This window comes from Rhea americana, unplaced genomic scaffold (assembly GCF_003343005.1).
Source record: "Rhea americana isolate MKP2758 unplaced genomic scaffold, rheAme1 scaffold_28, whole genome shotgun sequence".
Classification (NCBI taxonomy): Eukaryota; Metazoa; Chordata; class Aves; order Rheiformes; family Rheidae; genus Rhea; species Rhea americana.
Window position 1 is genome coordinate 582,767 of NW_028186401.1, and position 15,315 is coordinate 598,081.

The window sequence follows — 15,315 nt, forward strand, 5'->3', positions numbered from 1 at the left end:
GGGGAAGGGGGGCGGCGGCAGGGCCGCGGAAGGGGCCGGGCGCTGCCCTGGGGCTCCCTCTCCTCGCTGGCGGCCTGGGCGGGCGCCTGCCCTCGCGGCCCGCTCTGACCTGCGGCTCGCCCCGTCCCCAGTGGGCTCCCTGCTCTCCAGCTACGGCTGGTACATCCTGCTGGCTTGTGTCGCCATCTACCTCCTCGTCCAGAAGATATCCCAAAGAGCGGCGGTCTGGCCGAGCAGCCAGCCCGGAGCAGCCGATGCAGCTGTCGGTGAGTAAATCTCAGCTTGTCCTTAGAGCAGCGTGCGGTGGTGCTTGTGTATGTGGCGGCTGTCACCCGCTGGGTTCCTGCTGGCGCTTCTCGGCTGTGCTGTGACCTCCCGCAGCTGTTCAGATCCACGTGTGCTGACTCCTATTTAACGATAACCCCARAAAAGGTTCTTTTTTCCGGGATTTGGTCTGCAAGTGTTACTCAGGATAACCGTTCAGGCCTGTGAATGTGTACAGATCTTGTTACTGSAGAGATTGGTGGGAAAAGGTTTGGCCAAGAGAGAAGTATGTTTGAAAGGCTGTATCAGAGAGAGATTGTGTCGTGAAGTGATGTGGTCTGAAGAGAAGGACGAGGGCGTTGCAGAACGAGGCAACAGCTGGTCTTGACAGGGCAGCAGTTCAGGGTGCCACRCTGTTCAAATGGTATGTGGTCAGTTATCGAGTAATTTTCAGAATTATCAAAGGAAAACAACACACCCAAGCCTACGTACTGAAAAAGCCTTGAATGTTTGTTGATAAATATTCGCTGCCTCTATCCTTTCAATTATTCATTCGCAGTTCCTACTGTATCAGGCTTATGTACAGTTGGGGTGTAACTGCCCCTTGCCTATGTAACTGTGGCTTAGGTTGTAAATCCTACACAGTCATGATCCTGCTTTATTTGGAGACATGCTGCTGTAAAGCACAGGCTATACTTAYGGATCTGCTTAAAGAATAACTGCTTGGCACCGACTTACTTGGCGTGCTGGCATGGGTAGTACACATGGCCTCAGAGCTGTCCTTATCCTGGTGGTGCTCTTTTGTGATGATAATTAAATTTTGATTTAAATGCCAAAACTGCCTATAAAAATGCAGTAAAAAATATTACTGCTGAAATTTCTTTTGTGTRTTGATCACTGGATGATAATGAATATGTAAGGAATCAAATATAGAGATACTGTAGCTGCTGGAAGAGGAGTAATACTTGCCTTTGCTGAATGTTATTTCTTTTTCTTGTGACTTCTCTTAAAGGCCTAACAACAAAGTGGATACTCGATGTAGATTTTTTTAGAGACTGCAAGTTTTCTCTTGAGATGTTTGATACTTGGTGCTTTTAAGTCATTTCTCTGCTGATGGAACATGTTAAATCTGCCACTACTTCACTGCAATTAAAAAAAAGAGAGAGAGAGAGAGAGAGAGCAATTGCCAGAAGGAGTAGGAGTGAATGTGGGATGGTTTCCTCATGCTTCTGAGTAAAACAAGTTCTCTGGGTAAAAATGGAATCCTTGTGAAAGCATGGATGGTATTTCCAAAATGATATTTGTTAAACAAAACCTTCAGAAATAGAAATAGAAGCAAGTCTCATAGAAGCTTATATTTTAATATGTTGATAGATTTATTACAGGGATGACTTTACTATTAAAAGCCCACTGAAATAGTTTGGTCTAAAAAAATTAAAATGYGATTACATTTAAATCAGTGCATAAATTACTGTAAAAGTTTAGTTGCAAGTTAAACTTCAACTGTGATTTTCTACTAAGCAGCAATAAAGAGAGATGTTAGCCTTCCTGTATTACAATGCTTTGATGGTACTGTTTAGAATTTATTTTTAATGATAGCCTTGCAAACTCTCACAATTTCTTAGAACCTGACGTGGTGGTAAAAAGGCAGGAAGCTTTGGCAGCAGCTCGCCTCAGGATGCAAGAGGAGTTGAATGCACAAGCAGAAAGATACAAAGAAAAACAGAAACAGGTAACCAGAGAGCATTTCTGTCTTACTCTCTGCTAGATATCGGAAGAACAGGAGGCACTCTCTGCTGGGTGGTAAGCTTTTCCCCCTCCTTCGTCTGGCCTGTTCTTTTATACAGTTTGTTAGCAGTAACTGGCATTAGATATCATGATGGGCCTTCACCGGTCTAACCACATGTTTGTACACTTTGTTGACTTGAGATCGTGATGTTCTTTATTGATTGGAATGATTGATGCATTCAGTATTCTACTCCTTCTTGAAGTAATTGATTTCTTTGACAATTGCTTCTCCACAAACAGCTGTGTGTGGGGAACACTGTGAGCCTGACTTCGTTTTTTTTTTTTTTCTTGGCAAGAAAATTGATAATTAGGAAATTTTAGTTATGTGTAGGAAATTTTAGTTATGTGTACAGGTGAATCACTATAGGGGATTTACTGGCATTTAGATTAACTGAACTATCACATACATGTGCTTTCTGCAAGTATCAGTTCTTAAGAAATGTAGCTTAGTACAACGTTGCTGTAATTTGAAGTTCTGAACTACAGTCTGTGATACAAGACATATCCTATTGCTATGTGGGGCAGCAYAGGAAAGTGTCTGTGTTCAGAGTAGAGATAATGTTGCTCGCTCATCCCARTTCTTCTTTTATTTGACTTCTGTAGTCAGCTACAATTCAGCCTTAAGTCTGTAGCTGACACTTCAAGAAATATCAGCAGTCAAAGCTTAATGGAAAGTCATTCTGAGGAAGAGAACAACCATTATGGAGAAAATCTGGCTGTAGTGAACTTGGGGAGCTTTGCTTTCTTTGAYTGGGTAGGGTAGCTACCTTTTGTCTGTGCTAGATAGCAGAATAGGAGACTTGCTGAATAACTTCTCTCTTTCTTGTTGAGAGGAAGACGGTCTGTCTTAATCATTAATGTATTCTCTTCTGTGATTAAATTGACAGATCTGGGAGGGCTGATGGTAGCGTACATTGTGATGCCAAGACGTAGCTGGCTTTTTTTGTTGTTAATATAGAGGGAAATGGAGGGAAAGGAACAAATATTTTTCTTCTGTAGAACCTTCCATTATACATTAAATGGTCATTATATGCAATATCCTTTACTTTGTAATTTCTGTAAGCTCATCACTTATGCTTGCCACATAGTTCGGTTTTGCTTTCAAAATACTTTTAAGAACCGGGTGATCAAAAGAGGCTATGGATGCTTTTTTATTTATTTATTTATTTTTTTTTTGATCTGCAGATGGTTGGAAAAAATGAGTGTTAATTTGAAAAATAAATGCTTCTATAAGCTCAGAGATACCTACAACAGACCTACCAAAAAAAAAAAAAGTGTTTTCATAGCATGGACAAATCTATCAGTTCTAAAAACTTAATCTTACAAATCGTGAATTTGTTTCTTAGCTTGAAGAAGAGAAGCGAAGGCAGAAGATAGCAATGTGGGAGAGTATGCAAGAGGGAAAAAGCTATAAAGGAAACCTGAAACTGAACCAGGTAACAACTGTGTTGTTAACCAGACTACAGGGATGTTTATGTAATTAGATTAGCTGAAACTCATGTTGATTAAATTCTGACTGACTAACTTTTGCTTATGTGAACAGCAAGAATTAGAATCTGGTGCCTCCACTTCATCGACTGTCCCAAAACCTAAACCAAACAAAAAGCCTTTGMGAAGCGGAGGTAAGTATGAAATCCTCCAGATAATCTTAGCCTGGAAATAGAGCATTTATCCAGTAATGTACATAGTCATTATGTATTTACACATAATTTTTCTGCTTATTCAAGGAGAAAACAGAATGTGCCTTATGAGCTAGCTCTTTATCTCTAAATGATGTGGTCATGTTTGTACTCTGTGCAAACCTTACCAGGAAGTTTCTATGGTTGCCCCAGGGAAAGAAAATTTCCATTTTCTTAAAAATGTTTTTCCATGACTTACTGAGATGGGGACTCAAAAATACAGTTTCTTACTTTTTTTTCTTTTTTTTTTCCTGGGATCCCTCCCCCATTGTTGTAAAAGCCCAATAACTTCAAATTTAGTCTGTCTTTAAATCATCTGTAGTACTATTTAAATGCAGGAGAAAGCTATTTTACTTTGTATTATGTAGATTCACACAAATGAAACACTTCAGACAAAGTGAAACCTTACTTCTTAGCCATCACAATAGTGACTTACAAAATTTACAAATTCAGCAGGTGAATAAACTGCTACCAACTCTTGCAAACCACTACACAGTCTCATTAAAAGCACTGTCAACCAGTGAAGTCATCCAGATGGATGAACTGCTTTCTGTGGCATTATGTACCCCAGTTTAAGACTATTGCTGTAGACAAGTTATGCAGCTAATATCGTTTCTGTTTTTCTGGCCAAATAGCCTTTGCTGTACCTGCAAACGTTAATTTTAATACAATATTTTAATTGGAATTTTCCATAGTGGAAGGGGTCAYCTAGACAAACCCAGTTATACCAATYTAAAGGGGAAACCCACTGCAGCACTAAGTAAGTTACATGATTAAACTTGATTAAAAGTATTAAGCCTCAAGATTCTTGATAGAACATATTAAACTTCAATAATAGTTTCGTGCTGGAAGTTCTGCTTTGAGTATTTATACTAGCAGCTGTTGATATCTGCAGGAACTAATTCATCTTCTGTTGCTTAACATAAGCATGGTCTACTGYCTGATACCATCAAATATCATTTTTAGCTCTTACACAGAATATCTACTATGATGGGGAAAGAGAAATGCATGGATAATACCTGTGCTAAGAAGCATAATCCTGGCAGCTGGTTTGAGGCATCTTTACAGCTGCTACCTGTCCTAATTTTGTTTTAAGGAAAATCTTTGCTTAAGTAACGGATTACGGAATTAGAGGCCTCTGATCTTCTCATGAGGTAGATAAGGATGAAGTGAAAGAACCATCTGCACTGTTCAACTGCTGAATAGAGTTAGAAAGCAGAACTTAGTTAACATGAGAGAACCAGATAAACAAAGATGGAGGTAATGCTTGAGGTTTCAGTGGAACAGGCTGCTTTGAAAACTGATTGGTTAGCAAGGCTAGTGGGTTTTCAGTTTTATTTTTCTTTGCATTGTACAGAACAAACTGAAGACATTTTCCAAGTCATATCTTTCCAAGTATATGCTCATAAAATGAAATTGTGTATAGTTATGATATTGTGAGATTTAACTGAAAGTGTCTATTTGCTTTGTTGCATGTACTTGCCCTTTAAAATTCATAAATAAAGTTCTCTTACGGTATAAAAGAGTGGATCTACCTTTTAACCTTTAGAATATTCCTTGCATATTGTTGATTTACTGCAAAAAATATACATATATATATATATATTGCAAGTTCCTAATTATTAGGGCTCCTGGCAAACAGATAGACTCTTACTGCTCTACAACAACTACAGAGAAGTGTTAAAGCTCTAATGCAGACTAAGAGAAATTAAATTACAATTAATTTCAATTTAACTAATCCAAATGGGTCAAATGAAAACATGAATATTTTGCAATTTATTTTTATTATTATTATTTTTTTTACTGTTAGCACTATGTAAACCATGTCAAGACTGGATATTTTCTTTGCTTTAATTTTCCTTAAAATGCTGCCTGTATAAGTATAAGCAAGTTGCAAATAATGGTGAAAACTCTTTTAAGTGTTCCTTATGTGTTGGTGAATTTGTGTTGAGGATAAATATTAATGTGATGGATTTCTCATCTGTAATTCTAGGCTATAACCCKCTGTCTGGAGAAGGAGGTGGGACTTGTTCCTGGAGACCAGGTCGCAGAGGCCCGTCAGCAGGTGGATGAGGCTAACCTCGCTAGTGTCTGATGTCACTGGCAGGCTTAATCTTACCCACTGTCTAACTGCCTACAGTTTGCATGTCACAGTGACTCCTTTGGGATTTGGTTTAGCACAGGTGTTGACTTGAAAACATATGTACGTGAGTTTCAAATATTAACATAGCAACTGATACTGCACAAGAAAAATACTTGATCCTCTTAAAAAGGGTGAAGAAAGAAACAATGTCAGTGTAATCAGTTAATTTTCACCCTTCTGTAGGAAGGAAACATAATCTCCACCTGAGGTGCATCACTTGGGATTGTGAGATCTGGGTTCTGTGACTGGCCATTCGAAAGATTGACACCAGGTAAATTAGCTATCTGTGGTTTTTGTTTACCTCTGTAAAATGAGGATATTTACCATCCCCAAACATGTGTTACAAGGTTTACAGTGTTTGGCTGGAAGGTACTTTAGAGGGGGAAGGATATGATCATTAGCAGACAGCTTGAATTTTGGGAGGAGGGACTTTCAGAAAACCCAGATGAACTGACAGATGCCATGGGTTTGCACTGAAGGCCGGTTACTGTAGATGAGTCTCTGTGACAAGCTACCTTGAATGATGTTTTCCTTATAAATGGTAAACAAACCAGTGAGGATTACTGATGCTAGACAGCAGATGGGGGTTTCTTGCTATTCCTTTTTTAATTTCAATTGCTTTGTAAAAACAAAATACTATTAATATTAAATATCATTGCAAACAAATCATGAATATAGTATTTACAATCTCGTGGTTTTCTACAGCATCTTTTTATATAGAAGGCATATGTTCTAGTGCAATAAATGTGTATAAAATAAGATGCATCATATCAGAGATTACATTTTCATTTAAATACTTGCATAGAATGAAGGAGATCTTTTTTTTTAAGCTGCTCTTTTAGGTTTTTAACAATTTTGTTTTATCTGAGTGTTCTATGCTCCAAATCATGATTTTAAGAATCACCTACAGGTTAAGACCAAATTAAGTTTTTCCAAGTCTAAAAATTGAACCTGAACATTCTCTACCCTTATCCTCCTCCTCTCCCTAGCAAAAGTGATTCTGAAATGGGGGAGAATGGATTATTAGTTGTTAAGCTCTCTAGTTATACCTGTAGTTGAATTAAATCAGGAAAATACGTAACAAAGGCTTTTGCTGTCAGTGGAGCAGAAGGATTTTTTCCAAACTGCTATCCGCAAATATAATTTGAGGAGGAGGCTTTACATACGTGTGGTTAACACCAACACCCTAGGATGTTCATAGAGAAAAGAGAAGCTGCAATCAGCACTGAGGTTTGTGCGTGGTGTCTTCTATTTCTGAGCAGCAGGATAGTGCATAGCTTTAGTCATGTGGTATGAGGGATGCACCTAGGGAACACTAAGATAAAGAATTTATTGCGTACTGCTTTCAGTTATGAATTGGTAGCCTGGCTGTATGGCACTGAATAGCCCAATGGGGTGCTGAGGTGAGTTTTCACCCTTCTGTCAGCTTATGTAGCCCCACAGCYGAGGATTGTTTCTACTGAAAGATCMTACAGCTAGCAAATGTGTAAAATTTGCAGGTGGAAGACTCTGAGGAGTAAGTAGCTAAAGAGTGTTGTCATCATCCTTCTGGTATTTGTCCAGCAATGTGGATGGAAAACGGAGTTGGTGGTAATCACAAACGAGCTTTCCAAACATCTCATTCTTTTAATATGCTGTCTGGCACAGAGCACAAAAGTTGACTAAACAAATGTTTAGCCTGTCCTTGTTAAAGGGTGAAATAGATCCTGTCAGCATATGACACACATCCATGCGTCTTTGATTAGTTCTATTGAGCTTGTATATTTGGCATAAAAGTATGTCAGTATTTTATTAGCGTAGCTTAAGGCTGCTTGAAAACGTGTTTCTAAATACTTATGCTTGAAATGTTTGTTAATATGTATGAGTGCCAACTTTGAAAACACTGTTTATACATGTATAGAGACAGCTCTATATRTCATGTGATCCGTGATTTTTCTATTGCCTATAAATGTAACAATAGCATGTTACTTAATGAGATAAAAAGTTGCCAGTTAACAAGCTAGAAAAGTGAAGAACCTTTGACTTTAGACCTCTTAAGTGTATGTTTAAATGCATACAGAAGATGAAGTGAGAGGGCTATTAATGTTCCTATGGAAACTAGTCTTCATTTCTTGACTTCTGTGCATTTTGATATGTAAACTTAAATTTCCATWGTTGGATTTATTATATGACATGGACTGCAGAATGTAACTTCAGGTTTTAATTTTTAATAAGGCAAAAAAAGAATAGAGGTAGGGAAAAGATTTTCAAGATCTGAAGATTCTYTGACTGTAAAAAGGTATAAGTACCCATGCCTCTGGGAAACATTTTTTTCTTACATTGAGGAAATAGGCAACAGAACAAGGTGTTGTCTTCAGAAAAATAACCGGAGGAAGTTGTTGTATTAAAGATGCAAAACTCCTTCTGTAGATAAAATGGTGAAGACAGATTAATGTAATTAACAAAGTAAAAACATTTTAAGAAATAAATCAGCAGGTCTGAACTGAGCATATGTTAATCTTTCTCTGTGTCTCAAGACTTGCTTCTGGCTTGAACTGGGAGATACAGATTTTTGCCCAACTCAAGACTTGCTTCTGGCTTGAACTGGGAGAGACAGATTTTTGCCCAACTCTGAGTTCGTAAGACCTGTCCAATGAGATGAAGTAATTCACATTTGCATGAAACTTCAAGCTTCCTTCTCTCTTAATATTAATATTAATAATAAAAGTTGTTATTTATTAATCCTAAATCCTGTCAGATACAGAATTTTTTTATTGATTAGATACTTCTAAGCTATTGAACGGAGTGGAAGAACCTCAGTTTGTAAAACACCTCTTTTGGCTCTCTAGCTACACAAACAAATGATGGATTTTTCCTCTGACTTCAAAAATAAAGTTTTCCCTTGACCACAAACAAGTATGGAAGGGTGGTTGCTTGTTGCTTTATAATAGCATAGGGGGAAAGTACCCACAAGGCAGTAAATGAAAATGAACTAATGAAGCCTTTGTTCATACCTAGGAATGAATTCCCAAGAATTTGAATTATAACAAATCTTAATATTAAGCCTTCAGATTTTTTTTTTGTTTTGTTTTGCTTACAGCAATTATGCAAGAAACTTCTAACTTTACTGATGTAGACATGCTAGAAGCAGCTTTATCTGGAACAGTTTAGATAACAAACTTAATTAATACTTAATAACTTAGTTAATACAGTACTATTAGACTAAAAAGTATGTAGTGGTGCTTAGCCACTGAACAGTAATCTATCTTGGTACTGAAAAATCCYAAGTCAAGCCACTGTTCAGAGGCACAAAAAATCCTGTAAATGTTAAGTCACCTGAAAAAATGTAGCTAGGTATTTTTCATTGTCCTGTATGTTGGAGAAAGGATTTTTCACTTTCTAAATTGCATATGCAGCCTAGTTTATGCATAGGTCTATTAAATATTCACCAAGAGGTGCCTAGCAGTGGAATTAAAAATGAACAAAAACCATATCATCACTTGTGAGATTTATTTAACTTTACCTGTGCCTTTCAGAAAGATAATGTCATGAGGAAAGGCCTTTCAGAGTGATTGCCGTGCATATTTATTTCTTTTAAAACAATGTTTCTGACACTGGAGATTTTTAATATTAAACAACGGAAGATAGACTTGGGGGAGTTAATGCAAATGGGGAATCTGTTAGCAGAACTGTTCCCGGCCTAGAATTATTAGTGTGTTATTCAGAGTTCGTATGAATGAAAATACTTTTTTTTTTTTTTTTAACACACTTCTGCAAGGAATTGCTCTCCTAGCAGAGACTGAATGCAGATGTGCAAAGACAGTACTGATAAATACCTTATACTATGTTGACTCTAAAACTCTCAAGGAATTAAGGCTGTTCTGCTGCTGCCCAGTATGCTCTCATCTTTAGCTGGTAGTCTTTATCTTTTGCTGACAGTCAGTTCAGGTGTTTAGATTGGGCTATTTTTTCTTGTTTTTAGTTTTTTTTTTCACCTCCTTAGGAAGATGCCCAAAGAGTGTTCTTATTCAGCGAGCTCTCTGAATGAGAGGATTGCAGCCCCTGTGACAGTCTCCTGTGTGTTTGACCAGCAGCGGTACAGTTAACGACTGCACTGAAACTCTCTAAAACTGTAGTTTCTGCCTCTTGCAGTCAATGAGGCAGTTCCCATCTCTGGCTTGTGTTTTTTTTCAGGCTTGGCTGCACATCAGCACACATCTCTACATTGGATCAGATCCACCCTTTTGAAGATTTTTTTTTTTTTGGCCTTGTCCAGGCTAAAAAGTGGCACCTTTTCAGTGATCGGTTTAGCCAAGAGAGTTGGGCACAGTGTGTCTCTGTCCGTGCTACTGAGCTCCTTTCCGCTATCATTGAGCGCTGAAATGGTATTATTTTCAATTGTAGAAAAAGCCAGTCTAGACTTGGATAGGCTGAAGACTTTGGGGTTTTTCATTCCCTTTTGGAATGAAAGCTTAGCTTTTGGAACAGCTCTGCAACCACAAAGGAAAAGCATACTGCTGCTGGCTGGGTGGTGTCCTGGCTGGGCTGCACCGTTGTAGCTGGTTTTGTGTGAGCCTCCAGCCCAGCTGTTCCAAGGCTGACACACACCCTGCCTATATTCCCAGCTCCAATGCCAGCAACTCTTCAAAAACGCTCATGAGTTTTTATGAAGCAACCAATAACTGAAACAGAACAGGCCTGCTCAGCTCAGTTTTAGTGGCAATCCACATGTGAATATAAGCATTTTTTTGTGGGTTTCTGTTGTGATGGGCTAGCAGGTATGCGGTCTCTGTTCTTATATGTCTTTTTTTTCTATGATGGTTTTTGTTTTGAAGTGCATGTCTGCTAAAAGACACTTTCAGTACAGAGCAAGATCTCCACTGATAATTTAATGATTTCATTCCTTTTACTAATCAAGATTCTTTCTATGTGCTGCTTTTCAAGCTCAGCTTAAATCTTGTGCCGTCAGTAACAGTAATGTAGGGATGGCAAGGAGAACTTAATTCTCTTTAAAGGGAGTGGAAGGAAAATGGTACACTGAAATACATGGCTATTCAGTCTAGTTCTAGTGCTCTCTTGCATGCATTAAAATTGGGGGCTACTGTTAGGTTGACCTACAGGAAGCACTTTCAAAGCAAAACAAATTCTGGGTGTTAAACACCTCTTGATCTGCTACTGAAGAGGGTGATGTCCTCCTAGAAACTTGGCTTAATGCTTCTAGGTAGTTGACACTTCTTCGACTCTTCTGCTTCTTAGGTATATTGAATCTTGATGCTTCCTTTTAAAATACACATTCTAGACTTTTTCAGTGGTTCATTGACTCCAGCCTGGGGGTGGTAGGTTAAAAATGCATGAACTTCCCTTTTGTGAAGTGCAGCTCTTTGATGCAGCAYGCCCCCAAGAGCAGCTGCCGCAACCCAGCTGATCAGACCTGAGCACTCAAGTGGGTGACTGGGAGAAGAGTTGTGCGCAGAAGAGGATGTTTTTCTCCTCCTGCACATCTAAAAAGCTATAGCACCTGACTGTGAAGGGCAGATGTGACCAAAGGTGGCGCCTGCCTTGTCTCTGGCCCGGAGGGGATCTGTGCTGCTGCACTGCGGTGTTGGGCCATAGGATGGCAATATTGTTCTGGCTTTCTAGCAAGCAGTGACCGGCTGACTTATTTCTTTGTCCCTTGAACGGGTATCTTCTGAGTGATTCAGCTGAGGGGAAGAGTTGGGATTGAGCAGTGTCAGGACCAGAAGAGGATAGGGATGAAAAAAGTGGGTGCTGGAACTGTGGAAGGAGTATCTGTATCATTCAGGAAAATGCAGCAGTGCTGGAAATACTGTGACAGAGACAAATGCTACTAGTTGCCCAGCTAGATTTTTTCCACCATGAGTCTGTTACCTTGAATATAAGAAATATGCTCATTTTCCAGTGTCTGGATAGCTTCTAAAGTATCGGTTTGAGTCCTGGAACTTTAATTATTAAACTTTCTGGAGCACTTGGGAACTAGTTCTCTTGTTCATTATTTTTAAAAATATAGTAAAGAATATATAACATAGAAAGTGCATCCTGTAAGTATTACAGTGTGCTCATCACTGTGGGTATGCTGCAGATCAAAACTAATGGGAAAAAAGAAGTAGTTATAAAACAGGATAGCCTCTCTTGGAGCTTGGTTATTATACTACTTTATCCCAAAAGGATGAATCTACCTTGTATCTACCCTGTAAGGATACCAAATAATTCACTGCTTCAAGTATGTACCTTTTTCATTGTTTAAAATTATGAATAYTGTTTTGTTGATCTGATTAGGAATCTAAACTGTGGGGGCCTGTCGAGGGGGCTCTCTCCTGCCAGTTGGTGCGTTCATGTCACTCACCTGAGTGGGATACTAGCAATGAGATGGAGCAAACACATGCATCCTCTTCATCTTTTTGAGAGTCTTCTAAAAATTTTCTCAACAATTCTGAAAAATTCTGCAGAGTAGAAAACATGCTGCATAAAAATGTATGTATTTGTCTTTGTATAGTGTTGTGTTAGAAAATTTGTATGCATTTTATATGTAGGGTCTATAACATATAGCAATAGCTAAACAATGACCAAGAGCTGTATTACTGGGAGAAGGCCTAAGCGTGATTTTTGGGAAGACTGTGGCAGCATTCGCGGAGCTGCTGTTTGTCGAAAGGCACTGCATCCCCAGGCGTGCTCACGTACCCCTTCTGCAAGGCTCAATCACGGGGTCGCCTGTTCTCCTGGGGACAAACCRGAGCGTGAGGGTGGTGATGGTCAGCGTACCTGCTGCTGCTCCCTGTCCCGGCAGCGGCAGTGTGACGCTGAGTGTGTGTCCCAAGCGCTGGAGCCCAGAAACGCTCACCTTACCCCCTTTCTTTTCCTTTCAGAAGTGCTCTCTGCTCGTCCCCAGTGCTGCGAATTGCAGCTCTGTCCATCCCCTGGGAGGTGCGGGGTGGGGGCAATGCGCTAAAATAAACCTTTGGCAGCAGCAGTGCCCTAAAACAGGATGGCTGTTTCTGAATTGAAAACGATCTCCATGGCATTGAACTGCACAGCACAAATTTTGCCCTACCTGATTTAACCAAGTGCAGAGGGAAAGGCTGCTGCCTCTCCTTGGTTTTMATTTTTGTTCTGCCTGTTTCTACACTTCATCGTTTCCATGTGTGTTGAAGTCATATAAAGTTTTCAATTTTGATGACTAACTTTTTTTCTTTATGGGAAGGATCCAGTTCACAACTCTTCAGCCCCAGCTCTTCTTTTTTTTTTATGGCCTTTTAACCACACTAGCTCTGCCTTTTCCTGTAAGAAGATTCCTGTAATTCATAGGCCACAGTGTCTTTCCCTTGAATCAGGAGATTTTTACTGCTGATTTGGAGCATGCTGAGAGTAATCCTATTCCTGCTAACAGAATTGCCACATCTCCCTCTTTTGGAAAGGAGTGGCCTTACTTTTTGACTGTCTATTAGTGTCTTGTATTTCAGAGTTAATGATCAGGCCTGTTTTTGGAGATGAAGTAGTGGGCACAGGGAAGAAACAGGCAGGCTTTGATGAAGTCCTTTTTAAAGAAACTTTTGATTACCAAGTAAAAGACCCCTGCGTCCAGGCTGGCACAGGCTAACACCAGATTTTGCAGAAAGGGCCTGGGAAAAATAGTTATAAACAACAGTAAACCATTGTAAATCCTATGAAGTATAAGTAAATTACAGTGGGGTTTTCCCCACATAAAAGGGAGGGAAATTACAAGCAAGATAGGAGAAAATATTTTCTTGGCATAGTGCTTTGGATTACTTTATTGGAGGTGAATGGAAGTGGAAGRTGGATCCCACCATGCCCCTCCCAGAGGAGGGGGCCAGGTATGCGACTCCGCAGTATCTTTGCAGCAGTAAAAGCAAAGCCTTTGCCCTAAGCAGAAAGCCATAGCACCTGGCTTCGCAGCTCCCCTTGGTGCCTTTTAGTTCTTTCTCATCTCTCTTCTTACTGTCCACAAAAATACAGCCCACTTTATACATCKGTGGGCAACTGAAAGGAGACTAACTTCTTTTCTGTTGCTTATTTGCTTGTTTTTTTCCCTCTGATTTCTATCTATATATTTTTTTTTAATTAAAATGGCTACATCTTAGTTTCTTCTGGTACGTTACTTGTGTTACTCATTCATCCCGACATCAGAAGAGTTGGTTGGTGCTGACCTCTGAATTGCACCATTGCAGGAGCAATAAAACCATACAAAAGCATTTTTCAAGATATATCATCTAGTTATTTAGATAACTGGATTGTGATATTACCTACTAGTTCCTGAAAATATGACAGTTATGATGGATTTTAACAATCCTTGTATAATAAATAAACGCTTACCTTTGTACTATTAATATTTGGTACAATGTTCTCTTTCACAATGGTCTGGGTACTGCTTGATAACAGGCTGCCATATGCTGAGACTTTCTCCTCTGAGCTGGATGGATGGCGCCACGATATAAATAAATAAATAAATAAATACCCAAGGGAAAGACTGTCAATTAGAGATACAAAATTGCATAGAAAATAGGAGGAACCACCCAGTGATAAGCAGGTGGTCATTGGGTTGCACTAGGTATGTTTCTTCTGCATCGTTAGGACTGTTCTATTTCTTTAAAACCTCAAAGGTTTAGGGCTGCTGCATTTGAAGCTGAAGCACTGGATGAAATGCAAATTGAGAGTTAGTATAGGCAGAGGAAAAAGAAATAATCTGGTACAACTACCATCTTCACTCTGTCTAGCAGTCATTTAGCCTCAGGATGAAAACGGACCCACCTATTTCTGGTAGGTTTAATTAGCAAGGTGGAAAAAAAAAACGTAGAGTCAATGGTGCTCTCTCTCCCCCAGGAACCAGCGCGCACGCTGCAGTGCATGCACCATGGTGCAGCTGCAGTGCRTCTGGGTCCTTATCGTGGGGTCCCTGCCTCACTGCAGGGTCCTGGTGCTGGGATGCTGGTCCTGGAGCCAGGCTCCCTGCACTCTGCCTAGTCAGGTCTTCGTCCCAGTCCTGGCGCAGGGACCCATCCCCTCGTGGTGACCCTGTCCTTGGCCCAAGGGTCCCACGTCCTGGTCCCCATCCTGGTCTGGGGTCCTCTCCTGGGCTTCAGGTCCTGAGTGCTGGGCCTGGGTTCCCCATCCTTGGGGTCAGTTCCTGGGTCCAAGTYCCTGTCCTGGTCCAGGATTGTGGCCCAGGCTCCTGTTTGTGCCCCAGACTGTGTCCCGGGGYGCTGGTCTGGGGTACCAGTTCCCGCCCTGCTCAGGGGTGCTGTCCTGGGGTGCTGTTGCCCATCCCAGCCGGGATCCCACCCTGGCGAGCCGGACCAGCGCCCCGGTCATGGAACGGCGGTGCCAGTCCCTGCCCCAAGGTCTCGCTGCCCATCCGGGGGCGCCGGGCCCCATCCCGGGGCGCTGGCTCGGGCTCCTAGTCCGTGTCTTGGGGTGCCGGTGCCGGTG

The 15,315-nt window shown here is 40.4% G+C and overlaps 1 protein-coding gene across 1 annotated transcript; it reads left to right on the forward strand.

The window, feature by feature from the left end:
* The first annotated feature begins 113 nt into the window (after positions 1-113).
* SELENOS (selenoprotein S) lies at positions 114-6,540 on the forward strand. The gene is made up of 6 exons (XM_085308592.1): positions 114-266; positions 1,890-1,996; positions 3,399-3,488; positions 3,596-3,674; positions 5,725-5,796; positions 6,058-6,540. Exons 2-6 carry the CDS (start codon positions 1,943-1,945, stop codon positions 6,117-6,119), a joined length of 357 nt encoding a protein of 118 aa, XP_085164718.1. The 5' UTR covers positions 114-266; positions 1,890-1,942; the 3' UTR covers positions 6,120-6,540.
* The last annotated feature ends 8,775 nt before the right edge of the window (positions 6,541-15,315 follow it).